General features: G+C 46.9%; 1 protein-coding gene across 2 annotated transcripts; it reads left to right on the forward strand.

Moving 5' to 3' along the window:
* Positions 1-559: 559 nt before the first annotated feature.
* On the forward strand, positions 560-13,712 carry LOC105031603 (long-chain fatty acid transport protein 1). 2 transcript variants are annotated; one of them, XM_029121873.2, is made up of 16 exons: positions 560-836; positions 1,332-1,494; positions 1,922-2,060; positions 2,355-2,393; positions 2,504-2,647; positions 2,962-3,073; positions 3,330-3,491; positions 4,580-4,649; positions 8,619-8,710; positions 9,360-9,469; positions 10,063-10,272; positions 10,713-10,839; positions 10,934-11,071; positions 11,251-11,415; positions 11,612-11,758; positions 11,869-13,712. In XM_029121873.2, exons 2-16 carry the CDS (start codon positions 1,334-1,336, stop codon positions 12,024-12,026), a joined length of 1,974 nt encoding a protein of 657 aa, XP_028977706.1. In that variant the 5' UTR covers positions 560-836; positions 1,332-1,333; the 3' UTR covers positions 12,027-13,712. The 2 variants fall into 2 exon arrangements, with proteins under 2 accessions (XP_028977706.1, XP_028977707.1); XM_029121874.2 differs by lacking the exon at positions 2,355-2,393.
* The last annotated feature ends 170 nt before the right edge of the window (positions 13,713-13,882 follow it).

Genomic DNA, 13,882 nt, shown 5'->3' on the forward strand with positions numbered 1-13,882 from the left:
CTTTTCTTGGAACAGTGAGGACGTATTATCTGGCACGCGATGCTCTCGTGTTACCCTCACTGTAGGAAGGGATTGATCGGTGAATGAAAGCGGGCCAGTGTCAGCTGCTCTGGATTCTGTATGTTCACGTTCAAAAAGTAATTTTTGTTTTGCCGTTAAAAACGCTTTCTCCGTTTATCCGCGAATTACATGACAAATGTAACTACGTTTCAGAACTCTGCCCTTAGTGCGCAATTGCTTTCCTTCTAGAAAAAATATCAGGGACGTAATAAGTAGCCTAACGTTTCGAAATGAAAACAAGAACAATAATTAAACTTGTTTCTTTTAAGAGACGTCTCAAAGCTTTCGGACCATTTCCATCCCTCTTCCTAGTGTTTGGATTAAACCACGGCGCTCGTGCCATTTCAGATGAACTCCGTTGGCTCTGGTCGCCGCCCCTCTACCACTAGCCAATTGGAAGACCACCTATGTTTGACTGACAGCTACTAGAGTCAATGATGAGTTATGATTGGCCGGTCATTGGATTCCGGGTCTATTTGTAGGAGAATTCCGTCAGGTAAGGTGAATCAGAGACTGGAGAAAGAGGAAGGTGTGCTAGTCAGCTTCTAGTTTCATCCGCTGATCAACTTAGTTTTTCATCTTGGTGTTTATTGCTACCTCCTGACTATCATCGGTCAGAATTTTATTTGGGGTGAAATCCCCAAAAGGGTCAATCTTTCAGTATAACGGTTTCTAACGAATATAAAGGTGTTACCCAGAGAGAGTCAGCTACCCGACACATGCAACCAGAATCATCTGTCCAGGACTGCAGAGTGACCGTTCAGACAAATAAAAAGGTGAGCATCGCAAATAAAAAGGTCGGGGCAATGCATACAGTGGATAGAAGTCACTGATACCCTCTAAATGAGATGTGCTGAAGTCCGTCTGTTGCAGTCTAAATGTAATTTTAATAATACAAGTCTTGACTGAAAAATTCATGGACACATACCTTGGCCAAATGTCTTATTATTATTTTAACATTACTTATTCAGACTGAGTCGCTCAATGCTTCATACTGTCCATCATCCAATACATACTACAGGCTGTTTTTGGTTCATATAATGATCAGTACATAATCAGTACAATAATTTGTGTTTGACACGTAGCCTTTTCGGGGGTCCTAAGCAAAATTGGTTGCTTATGTTGCTCATGCCTAGAACCTGAGTGCTTGCATTTTTATTAGACAACAAACTGTTCCCTAATGTGAGCAGTCTGATAGCCTTGTCCAATTCCAGTTGTTTGCCTTCCTCCCTAACTCCCTCCCCCCTGCCTCCCGCTCCTTCTCCGCGTAGGAATGCTACGGGGCAGTGTGCTGGCCTCGCTGAGCCCCGAGGAGGGCCTCCTCAGTCATGTGCCCTGGCTGTGGAGCCTGGCGGCTGGGCTGGGACTGTACCTCGCCACGGGCGGTTGGAGGTTCCTCTATGTGGCCCTGTGCACCATCAAGAGGGACCTCAGGTTAGTATGTACGGTGTTAGAGGAATGTTGGAGGCAGGGTGGAGGCAGGGTGGAGGAATAGTGGAGGCAGGGTGGAGGAATGGTGGAGGAATGGTGGAGGCAGGGTGGAGGCAGGGTGGAGGAATGGTGGAGGCAGGTTGGAGGCAGGTTGGAGGCAGGGTGGAGGAATGGTTGAGGCAGGGTTGAGGCAGGGTTGAGGCAGGGTGGAGGCAGGGTGGAGGAATGGTGGAGGCAGGGTGGAGGAATGGTAGAGGCAGGGTGGAAGCAGGGTGGAGGAATGGTGGAGGCAGGGTGGAGGAAGAGGGCTGAATGTTCTTGTTTGTTGGGATCAAGGCATCTCCAAGATAATTTTTCACGTTAGTTCAGTGTTACATTGAGGGATTGGGGGAGTGAGGAATTTCTGTCTGACCCCCCCCCCCCCCCCCAGATGCCTGTGCGTGGTTCTCCATGTTAAACGTTCCATCCGTCAGCACCTTAAGAACAGGAGCACCATACCGTCCCTGTTTGGCCAGACGGCAGCGCTGTATCCCGACAAGCCCGCACTGGTGTGTGTGTCTACCGGAGAGGTATTTACTGTCCTGGTGAAAAGAAACACCTCCGTCCCTGTTTCTCATCGCATTTGGTGGAGGAGGCCACCACAAGGCCTGGTTTACAGTACCACAGAGAGAATGAAACAGCAGAGAGATTAGTTCGCGCTGTCATTTCGCGTGACAACCGTGCACGCCACACAGCGCAGGGAGGCGAGACAGTTCAGGCACATTTGTCTTCGCACTTGCAAAACGCACTTGCGCAATTGATCATGTGGCAGGTTTTCCTGGGTATATGCAAGTTTACACGACGAAATAATCTCGCCTCCACAGTCTTCTTCGGCACGTCCGCGTACATCTGCGTCCCTGATTGTGAGTTAAAGACTGGCGTTTAACGGCATATTATAAGGACAGCATTTCGTATATAGACGTTTCATATACATCAGTTGAAATGTACAAATTATGCGCCCGCCTCCCTCCAGGTGTGGACGTTCAGGGAGCTGGCGGGGCGTTGCAACGCCGTTTCCCACTGGGCGAGGGCTCAGGGCTGGGGACAGGGGGACGTGGTGGCCCTCTACCTGGGGAGTCGCCCCCTGCTGGTGGCCCTGTGGATGGGCCTGGCTCAGGTAGACCTTTTTCGGTTTTGAAATTGGCTCAATCTCAGTTTATCCGTTGGAATTTTGTCCTGTTTTTTTTCTTAGTATTGTTTTGTATTTATACTGTCTCACAATAATTAATGTTGTTGTTATTGTGTATGAATGTATTTGGCTTATTTATTATTTATTTTTAAGGAGATGTTAAATTCAAATGAAGAAAGTATCGTGCAGGTGCTTATTATTGTTTTCACTGTGTTGTTGGAATGCCATGAATCTTTGGTTGATTGTGCCATAAAACTCTGGTTGATTGTGCAATGAAAGGGATTAACTTTGGTTGATTGTAGGTGGGTGTGGAGGCGGCGCTCATCAACTATAACCTGCGCTGTGATTCGCTGCTTCACTGTGTGGGAGTGTCCGGTGCTAAGGGGATGGTGTTTGGGGTGGAGCTAGCTGAAGGTAAGTAGGAGGAAGAAGAGGGAGCCAGTTGGTAATCTTCTGTCACTTGGCCTTTCTGTCTGTCTGTCTTTTTCAGAGTGACACCCGGTAATGAGTCCATACATGCATGCATGTCGTCGTAATGGGCCTCTAAAGGAAATTGAACCCACCACCTTGGTGATTTAAGTACTACCAACCATGTTACAGGTGACCAGGGTACTGGCAACACTGTGATCATGGTCCTGTCTGCCTGTCTGTCTTCTCCCCTCCGCTACAGCTGTCTCAGAGGTGCGTTCTTCTCTGGACCCGTCCATGGTCTTGTTTAGTACTGGTTCCGTTCAGAGTGTGGACCTCCCGACCCCCTCAGCCCAAAACCTGGACCCGCTACTGGCCAGCTCTTCCCGGGACCCGCCTCCTCCCACCACCAAGGGATTCAATGGTGACACACACACTCACGTTCTCTCGCTCCTTCCGTAGTTTCTCTCGCTCCTTCCGTAGTTTCTCTCGCTCCTTCCGTAGTTTCTCTCGCTCCTTCCGTAGTTTCTCTCGCTCCTTCCGTAGTTTCTCTCGCTCCTTCCGTAGTTTCTCTCGCTCCTTCCGTAGTTTCTCTCGCTCCTTCCGTAGTTTCTCTCGCTCCTTCCGTAGTTTCTCTCGCTCCTTCCGTAGTTTCTCTCGCTCCTTCCGTAGTTTCTCTCGCTCCTTCCGTAGTTTCTCTCGCTCCTTCCGTAGTTTCTCTCGCTCCTTCTCTAATATGTCATCCTCTGTTGTTCTCCGTGTGTGTGTTTAACAGAGACACAGTTGCAACATGCTCATTGCAACAGAGAAACATTTACATGGTTCAAGTAGCAAGTTCATGCCTGAGCATCTCTTTTTTTACCCTCTCCTCCTCTCTCCATATCATTTATCTTCTTCGCTCACATTTCCATGACACATCTTATCAGCAGGCCACTGTACATGTTTATTTATTGTGTGTGTGTGTCTGGACACGGCCCCTCTCTTATGCCTCTGGTGATCAAGCATGTGCACAGGCAAATCCTGACATACTTGCAACCAACTACAGTGTTGCATTTTACACTAACAAACAGACACACATTATCTACTAACCCCTCCCTGCATTCCTCTATTAATTAATTAATTTCTCAATCCCTCGCTCTCTCTCTCTCTCTCTCTGTCCTTCCCTCCTCTCCTCCTCCATTCCTCCATACCTTTCTTTCTCTGTCTGTACTGGCCTGCACTTGTCAAGCATGAAACCTTTTACCCACTTCCCAAAGACCCTTTCACCCTCATCTCTCTCTTGCTCTTTCTATCTCTCTTTCTGTTTCTCCTCTTTTCTGTCACTCCAAACTCAGGGACAGACACACACACACACACACACACGCGCGCACACTAATTACAGGATCTCTGAGTGTGTTGCCATAAATCATCATGTCAGATGTATCAGTGAAATGGCAGAATAACAACATGTGAGAACATTCCGAGTGACATCCTAGAGCTACTGGAACAACTCCCTGCCTCCCTGTGCTGCAGATAGACTGTTCTACATCTATACCTCTGGTACAACAGGAATGCCCAAGGCTGCCATTGTCGTACATAGCCGGTGAGTGATGCCGGATTCCTTGTGTGTTCTGGAATGTGTTCTGGTGTGTTCTGGAAGGCCTTCCAGTGCATAGGCTCACATCATTACGTACACGAGCTTCTCCGGGAGCCCTCTGTTCTGACTTGGAACTGATTTCAACAGTGTTCCAGTGTCATCCCTCATTGAAAACACAGTTCCTGTTTTAGTTTTAATATAGTTGATCAAATAGACTGAATTATTCATTTAAACCACTGACCTATTTAAGAATTTGCAACTACAAATAAAAAATAAAGAACGAATCGGAGGCTTTATCTCAGGATTCAACTTGCCATTGCAGTGACTTGTTCAGCTGCTATTACGTTGCTAATAACTAATTAACTTATCTCCAAGAAGTCAGTAGTAATTAGCATAGTCTCTCCCAGAATGCTAATGTTTTACCCATAATAATGTTAGCCTTAGCTCTACCACAGTAGTTAGCCATTTTGTTGTTTGTAGGAAGCATTTAACAATGTGCATGCAATGCTAGCTAAGTAGGTACCAGGTTGGTATTACAGTTTTTCTCAATTGCTAAGACACATTTCTTGAAAGCTGCTCTCCTTTTCTCTAAACTGTGAACACAAAACCCAATTTTCAAGCTACATTCGCAAAACCTCAGACTCTTCTTGCAAAACCAAAATTTCACCTCAAAACTGAACTATGTTGTCAAATCGTACCACGAGTCAATCAAAATTAAAAACACTAGTGAACAGTCACTAAACACTAGTGAACAGTCACTAAACACTAGTGAACAGTCACTAAACACTAGTGAACAGTCACTAAACACTACATAGAAAAATAGAAAACACAATGCTCAGGACATGAAGCTGGAGAAATAAATGTTCATTGTTCACTGTAGGCTAAATACATGATGCAAAACCAAAAAAACCTGTGCATTTAGCACTTGTACAAAAAGACAAAACAGAAATATTGTGCATTTACACGTAGCACTTGTAAAAACAAACAGAAATCTTATGCGTTTGCCACTTGTAAAAAATAAAGTACATGTAAAATAAAGTATGTAAAAATAAAGTACAAAAATATACAAATAAGTGCATTACTCAGCCACAGCATCATGTCTCCGTACTGGGTCAGGCCCCAGGACTTCATCCACATCACAGGCCACATTTTGTCTGGCCTGGTTGGCTTGTGGGACTCCTGAGGCAGCTGACGGGTACCGACAGGCCAAGCGGACTGCAGCCCGGGTGGTTGTGGAGGCAAAAACTCGGGCCAGGGAGGAGTTCGGTGAGGCCATGGAGAAGGACTATCGGCTGGCCTCGAAGAGATTCTGGCAAACCGTCCGGCGCCTCAGGAGAGGGAAACAGTGCCCTACCAACGCTGTTTACAGTGGAGGTGAGCAGCTGTTGACCTCAACTGGGGATGTCGTCGGGCGGTGGAAGGAGTACTTCAAGGATCTCCTCAATCCCGCCGTCACGTCTTCCATTGAGGAAGCAGAGGATGAGGGCTCAGAGGTGGACTCGTCCATCACCCGGGCTGAAGTCACAGAGGTAGTCAAGAAACTCCTCAGTGGCAAGGCACCGGGGGTGGATGAGATCCGCCCTGAGTACCTCAAGTCTCTGGATGTTGTGGGGCTGTCTTGGCTGACACGCCTGTGCAACATCGCGTGGCGGTCGGGGACAGTGCCTCTGGGATGGCAGACCGGGGTGGTGGTCCCTCTTTTTAAGAAGGGGGACCGGAGGGTGTGTTCCAACTACACGGGGATCACACTTCTCAGCCTCCCCGGGAAATGCCAGGGTACTGGAGAGGAGAATACGGCCGATAGTAGAACCTTGGATTCAGGAGGAACAGTGTGTTTTTCGTCCGGGCCGTGGAACACTGGACCAGCTCTATACCCTCTACAGGGTGATGGAGGGTTCATGGGAGTTTGCCCAACCAATCCACATGTGTTTTGTGGATTTGGAGAAGGCATTCGACTGTGTCCCTCGCGGCATCCTGTGGAGGGTGCTTCGGGAGTATGGGGTCCCGGGTCCTTTGCTAAGGGCTGTCAGGTCCCTGTACGACCGAAGCAGGAGCTTGGTCCGCATTGCCGGCAGTAAGTCAGACTTGTTCCCAGTGCATGTTGGACTGCTGCAGGGCTGCCCTTTGTCGCCGGTTCTGTTCATAATTTTTATGGACAGAATTTCTAGGCGCAGCCAGGGGCCGGAGGGTGTCAGGTTTGGGGACCACACAATTTCATCTCTGCTCTTTGCGGATGATGTTGTCGTGTTGGCCCCTTCAAACCAGGACCTTCAGCATGCACTGGGACGGTTTGCAGCAGAGTGTGAAGCGGTTGGGATGAAAATCAGTACCTCCAAATCCGAGGCCATGGTCCTCAGTCGGAAAAGGGTGGCTTGCCCACTTCAGGTTGGTGGAAAGTTCTTGCCTCAAGTGGAGGAGTTTAAGTATCTAGCGGTCTTGTTCACGAGTGAGGGAAGGATGTAACGGGAGATTGACAGACGGATCGTTGCAGCTTCTGCAGTAATGCGGTCGATGTATCGGTCTGTCGTGGTGAAGAAAGAGCTGAGCCGCAAGGCGAAGCTCTCGGATTTACCGGTCAATCTACGTTCCTACTCTCACCTATGGTCATGAGCTTTGGGTCATGACCGAAAGGACAAGATCCCGGATACAGGCGGCCAAAATGAGCTTTCTCCGCAGGGTGGCTGGGCGATCCCTTAGAGATAGGGTGAGAAGCTCGGTCACCCGGGAGGAGCTCAGAGTAGAGCCACTGCTCCTCCACATCGAGAGGGGTCAGCTGAGGTGGCTTGGGCATCTGTTCCGGATGCCTCCTGAACGCCTTCCTGGGAAGGTGTTCCGGTCCCGTCCCACTGGGAGGAGACCCCGGGGAAGACCTAGGACACGCTGGAGGGACTATGTCTCCTGGCTGGCCTGGGAACGCCTCGGTGTCCCCCCGGAAGAGCTGGAGGAAGTGTCTAGGGAGAGGGAAGTCTGGCCTCTCTGCTTAGACTGCTGCCCCCGCGACCCGGCCCCGGATAAGCGGAAGATGATGGATGGATGTTCTCACGGATCATATCAACAATTAGGGTCTCTTGGTGTGGGGAGAACACACCATGTGGCAATCTTTCAATTCTACAAAAAGAGAACATGGAGTTACAAAAAATATACATGGAATACGAGGCCTACAAACAGTTAGACCAACCCTCCATTACATTACTACAGTAAATTGGTACAGTGATGTACTGAAACATATATTTACTTACAGTATACTGTGGTACAGTATATAGTATGTCATACAGTAATTGCTGTCAACATTTACATACTGTACTATAATGTCAAAAAAAGGTAATTACCTGTTCTCTCCTCTAAATCTTCGGATTATGGTGGACACAGTGAATCTACTGATGTTTGGTTGTACCCTTTGTCCAGCCTCCCGCATGCTCATACCATGGACAAGAACATGGTCAATCACAGTAGCTCTGATTTCATCAGATATTACTGTACTGTTCTTCGCTGGCCACCTCGACCTCCTCTCACATGAACTCTTCCTCTCAGATTTCTATCCATTGTAGGGCCTCACTAACCAGTGCTCTCTGAACTGGCTTACTGTATATGTTCCCTCACATCATTAGCTACAAGTGTGATCAATTTTGAGTTGTTGTGTTCAAGTGGTGACACCTGTGCTTTAATTGTGTTTGACTTTTGTCACCTGTGCTCACCATTATGCAGCACGGGTGCATCACAATGAAAATGTGTTGGCAAGTTGTGTCTAAACAGGTGAAAAGTGCTTATGGTTTTGCCAAAAGAGTGGTTGGTTCAATCAGTGGGTTCAGGCAACTGAGCATTTGGTTCAGACAACAGGGTTTGGTGTTTTAGCAATTGAGAGAGACTGTAAGAAGTCATGACAGTGACTGGCTCCGCTAACAATAGCAAGGTATTATTGGACTCACCGACCGTTGTTGCTAGTTTGGTTCTAGAACGGTTCTAATGTGTTGTCAGGTTCTACCGCATCGCTGCCTTTGGGTTTCATTCCTTCGGCCTGCGACACGATGACATCATCTACAACAGTCTACCACTTTACCATTCTGCCGGTGCGTCTTCATTCTTTCTTTCTCTGATAAATCGGCGACCTGCATCTGTCTCTGGTTGAGCACTATCACTGTAGTTTTGACTCAACCCACACACACACGTACACACGTACACACATCACACAGATTCACGTCTGTTATCACAAAACCCATACGGGTAATGTCCATGACACACACACACACACACACACACACACGTACACACATCACACAGATTCACGTCTGTTATCACAAAATCCATACGAGGAATGTCCATGACACACACACATTATGTACTGGATGTGTGTGGTTATGGAACTCCTCACTATGTAATATGTGTTTTGTCTAACTCCTCTCTAGGTAGTATTATGTATTAGGTCATACTCCTCTTAGGTAATATAATGTGTTTTGGTGTAACTTCTCTCTAGGTAATATAATGTGTTTTGGTGTAACTTCTCTCTAGGTAATATAATGTGTTTTGGTGTAACTTCTCTCTAGGTAATATAATGTGTTTTGGTGTAACTTCTCTCTAGGTAATATAATGTGTTTTGGTGTAACTTCTCTCTAGGTAATATAATGTGTTTTGGTGTAACTTCTCTCTAGGTAATATAATGTGTTTTGGTGTAACTTCTCTCTAGGTAATATAATGTGTTTTGGTGTAACTTTTCTCTAGGTAATATAATGGGTGTTGGTCAGTGTTTGCTCCATGGGTTAACTGTCGTAGTCAAGGCCAAGTTCTCTGCCAGTAGTTTCTGGGATGACTGTGTCAAGTACAACTGCACTGTGAGTACATCAGGCAATCACTGACACCTGTAAGCCATCATCACCCCAAATAACCCATCATAGGAAAAAGCAACAGCATGTCTGAAATTAATAACTAATAATAACAGTAATAACATGGTTATCCAGTACATTATGTCCCCCCCAGGTTATCCAGTACATTATGTCCCTCCCAGGTTATCCAGTACATTATGTCCCCCCCAGGTTATCCAGTACATTATGTCCCCCCCAGGTTATCCAGTACATTATGTCCCTCCCAGGTTATCCAGTACATTATGTCCCTCCCAGGTTATCCAGTACATTATGTCCCCCCCAGGTTATCCAGTACATTATGTCCCTCCCAGGTTATCCAGTACATTATGTCCCCCCCAGGTTATCCAGTACATTATGTCCCCCCCAGGTTATCCAGTACATTATGTCCCCCCCAGGTTATCCAGTACATTATGTCCCCCCCAGGTTATCCAGTACATTATGTCCCCCCCAGGTTATCCAGTACATTATGTCCCCCCCAGGTTATCCAGTACATTATGTCCCCCCCAGGTTATCCAGTACATTATGTCCCCCCCAGGTTATCCAGTACATTATGTCCCCCCCAGGTTATCCAGTACATTGGGGAGATATGCCGCTACTTGTTGGCCCAGCCAGAGCGGCCCTCAGAGAAATCTCACTGCGTACGCATTGCCATGGGTAACGGGCTCCGCCCTGCTGTGTGGGAGGAGTTCACACAGCGCTTTAGGATCAGACAGGTGGCTGAGTTTTATGGAGCCACCGAGTGCAACTGCAGCATCTCCAATGTGGATGGAAAGGTGTGTGTTCCTGTGTGTGTGTGTGTTCCTGTGTGTGTGTGTGTTCCTGTGTGTGTGTGTGTTCCTGTGTGTGTGTGTTCCTGTGTGTGTGTGTTCCTGTGTGTGTGTGTGTTCCTGTGTGTGTGTGTGTGTGTGTTCCTGTGTGTGTGTGTGTGTGTGTGTTCCTGTGTGTGTTCCTGTGTTCCTGTGTGTGTTCCTGTGTGTGTGTGTGTGTTCCTGTGTGTGTGTGTGTTCCTGTGTGTGTGTGTTCCTGTGTGTGTGTGTTCCTGTGTTCCTGTGTGTGTGTGTGTGTGTTCCTGTGTGTGTGTGTGTTCCTGTGTGTGTGTGTTCCTGTGTGTGTGTGTTCCTGTTGTGGGGGGGGCTGTTCTCATGTTAGGTTTCCTTGTGATGTTATTGTGTGTGTGTGTGTGTGTGTGTGTGTGTGTGTGTGTGTGTGTCAGGTGGGTGCGTGTGGGTTCCACAGCCAAATCTTCCCCAGTATGTACCCTATCAAACTGCTCCGGATGAATGAGGACACCATGGAGCTGGTCAGGGACAAGAATGGCCTCTGTATAGGCTGTCAACCTGGTGAGCACACACACACACACACACACACACACCTTTAGCCACCGACGAGCCAGTTCACCCGCCCGTCCCTCCATCCTTTCTCTCATCCCCACAGGGGAGCCGGGTCTTCTGGCCGGCTACATCGACCAGAGTGATCCCTTGAGGAGGTTCGACGGTTATGTCGACCGGAGAGCCACCAACAAGAAGATCGTTAATGACGTCTTCACCCTCGGAGACGCTGCCTATCTTTCCGGTGGGCGGACACACCTTTTCCTGCTCTCCTTCTGACACCTTCTCACTTCACCAAAATGGCCCCCTTTTCTTTTTGAACCGCTCCATCTCTCCTCTCTCTCTCTCTTGGTAATGTTCTCTTTTCGTGTCCGTTCTCTCCTCCTCTTCGTCCACCCCTCATCATCCCCTCCACCCCTGTAGGTGATGTACTGGTGATGGATGAGCTGGGCTACATGTTCTTCCGGGACCGCAGCGGAGACACGTACCGCTGGCGAGGAGAGAACGTGTCGACTACAGAGGTGGAGGCCACCCTCAGCGGCCTCCTGGGACACGCCGACGTAGCTGTCTACGGAGTCCTTCTGCCAGGTCATACGCATGACATAGCCATCTATTTAGTGTCTACATAGGGCAGTAATACACGTGTCATGGTTGTACGTATGGTAACGCAATGAAACCACATATATACACACACACACACACACGTCATCTAGTTCTTCTAACAACTCTTTGGGTCCTGGAAGTACAGCCCAAAACGTCAGTCACCAATATTTCCTGTATGCAGGTGTGGAGGGGAAGGCCGGGATGGCGGCCATTGCTGAGGGGGAGGGGCGGTTTGACTGTGATGCGTTCTTGGGGGCGGTGCGAAAGGCCTTACCTTCCTATGCACACCCACTGTTCCTCCGTCTCATGCCGAAGGTCGATACCACAGGTGAGCGGCAAAACGCGTGCGCACACACAGAAACACATACAAGTACACAAATACATTTAGCATTTGGCTCATTCTGCAACCCCCCCCCCCCCCCCCGCTTCTGTCCCCAGGAACCTTCAAAATCCAAAAGACTCGCCTTCAGAGGGAGGGATACAACCCTCTGCACACCGCCGACCGGATCTTCTTCCTCAACAGCCATTTGGGTCGTTATGAGGCTGTAACAGAGGAGCTGTATAGGGCCATCACAGAGGGCAGACTACGTCTGTGAGGAGAATGAGAGAGGTCTGGGGACGGAGGGAGACTTGTAGTGAGAGCATAACAGAGACGAGACACTTTCTTTTGAGGTGAATAAAGAGGTGGCTGGATGGGTGGAGGCTGTTGAACAGACGGCTCTGGAAACAACACGGGGCTGTGATGCACTGGAGGCCTTACAATTCCAAAGAGCTTGGCCTGCGTTTGTCCGCAGACTTGTGTCGCTACTGGACTTAATCCGGTACTGCTGGCCCGAGTCTGAAAGTAGGACATGGCAGAACCGTGGATTAGAGAACCCTGGACCTTCAGGGTGAGGAACCATCTAAGGTGTAAAGTAAAACCCTCCTTTTTAATGACCTTATCTTCTGATTAGGCCTTATACAGTTGCTACTGTACGACTGTTGAAATCGGAACACTGCAGTTGCTACGTAGATTTGGGGGATTTTTCAGTGTTTTTCTTGGGGTCGCTAGGATGTCCCAGGAACGGGAGGAGGGTGTGTCATGACCAGGGCTACATCAGAGTAACTACATCACAACTTAGAAACAACAAAGTTTCAAACATATCATGTGGAGATTTACACATTCATTGTTCTGTCCAGTAGAGGGCGCCCACTACCTGTAGAATGTCATCTCTGGGCTCAACTAAGTAAAATACATGCCCAGTACAGCAACCCAACTGAAGGTTTCAAAAACAAAAAGACAATGCTGCACCCCTCGGTCACCATCACAGAGTGCTCCATTTAACCAGCATTATCTGATGGTGCCTAAAAAATGGGCACTTGGGAGTCAAAATATTGATGGAATATTGATGGAATATTGATGGAATATTGATGGAACATTGACCAACATTATGCACCGTGTGTTGATTTGAACTGCATCACTGAGTTTTTTACGTTTGTTGGTGTGTGTTGTCTTGTTTCTGGGGGTGAAACTGGGATTTTAATATGTGTAAATGTTGGGAAGGTTTTGATATGAATAAATGGATTGTTTTGATGTGAATAAAGGTTTGGGTTGTTTTGATGTGAATAAAGGTTTGGGTTGTTTTGTTGTGAATAAAGTTTTGGACGGTTTTGATATGAATAAATGGATTGTTTTGATGTGAATAAAGGTTTGGGTTGTTTTGATATGAATAAATGGATTGTTTTGTTGTGAATAAAGCTTTGGGTTGTTTTGTTGTGAATAAAGGTTTGGGTAGTTTTGTTGTGAATAAAGGTTTAGATTGTTTTGTTGTGAATAAAGGTTTAGATTGTTTTGATGTGAATAAAGCTTTGGGTTGTTTTGTTGTGAATAAAGCTTTGGGTAGTTTTGTTGTGAATAAAGGTTTAGATTGTTTTGTTGTGAATAAAGGTTTAGATTGTTTTGATGTGAATAAAGGTTTGGGTTGTTTTGTTGTGAATAAAGGTTTGGGTTGTTTTGATATGAATAAATGGATTGTTTTGTTGTGAATAAAGGTTTGGATTGTTTTGTTGTGAATAAAGGTTTGGGTTGTTTTGTTATGAATAAAGGTTTGGGTTGTTTTGATTTTAAGGTTTGGGTTGTTTTGATGTAAATAAAGGTTAGGGATGTTTTGATATTAAGGTTTGGGTTGTTTTGATGTGAATAAAGGTTTGGGTTGTTTTAATGTGAATAAAGGTTTGGGTTGTTTTGATGTGAATAAAGGTTTGGGTTGTTTTGATATGAATAAATGGATTGTTTTGTTGTGAATAAAGGTTTGGGTTGTTTTGATTTTAAGGTTTGGGTTGTTTTGATATTAAGGTTTGGGTTGTTTTGATGTGAATAAAGGTTTGGGTTGTTTTGATATTAAGGTTTGGGTTGTTTTGATATTAAGGTTTATATTGTCATAGGACGTGTGTCTATTCATTTGGTCAATGT

This window comes from Esox lucius, chromosome 9 (genome assembly GCF_011004845.1).
Source record: "Esox lucius isolate fEsoLuc1 chromosome 9, fEsoLuc1.pri, whole genome shotgun sequence".
Lineage (NCBI taxonomy): Eukaryota > Metazoa > Chordata > Actinopteri > Esociformes > Esocidae > Esox > Esox lucius.

Excerpts from the sequence above, each read along its gene's own strand:
- LOC105031603 (XM_029121873.2), top strand. The coding sequence starts at position 1,334 with ATGCTACGGGGCAGTGTGCTGGCCTCGCTGAGCCCCGAGGAGGGCCTC. Across the intron at positions 2,394-2,503 it reads GTACATCTGCGTCCCTGATT|GTGTGGACGTTCAGGGAGCT; the intron begins GTGAGTTAAAGA and ends GCCTCCCTCCAG. Across the intron at positions 2,648-2,961 it reads TGTGGATGGGCCTGGCTCAG|GTGGGTGTGGAGGCGGCGCT; the intron begins GTAGACCTTTTT and ends GGTTGATTGTAG.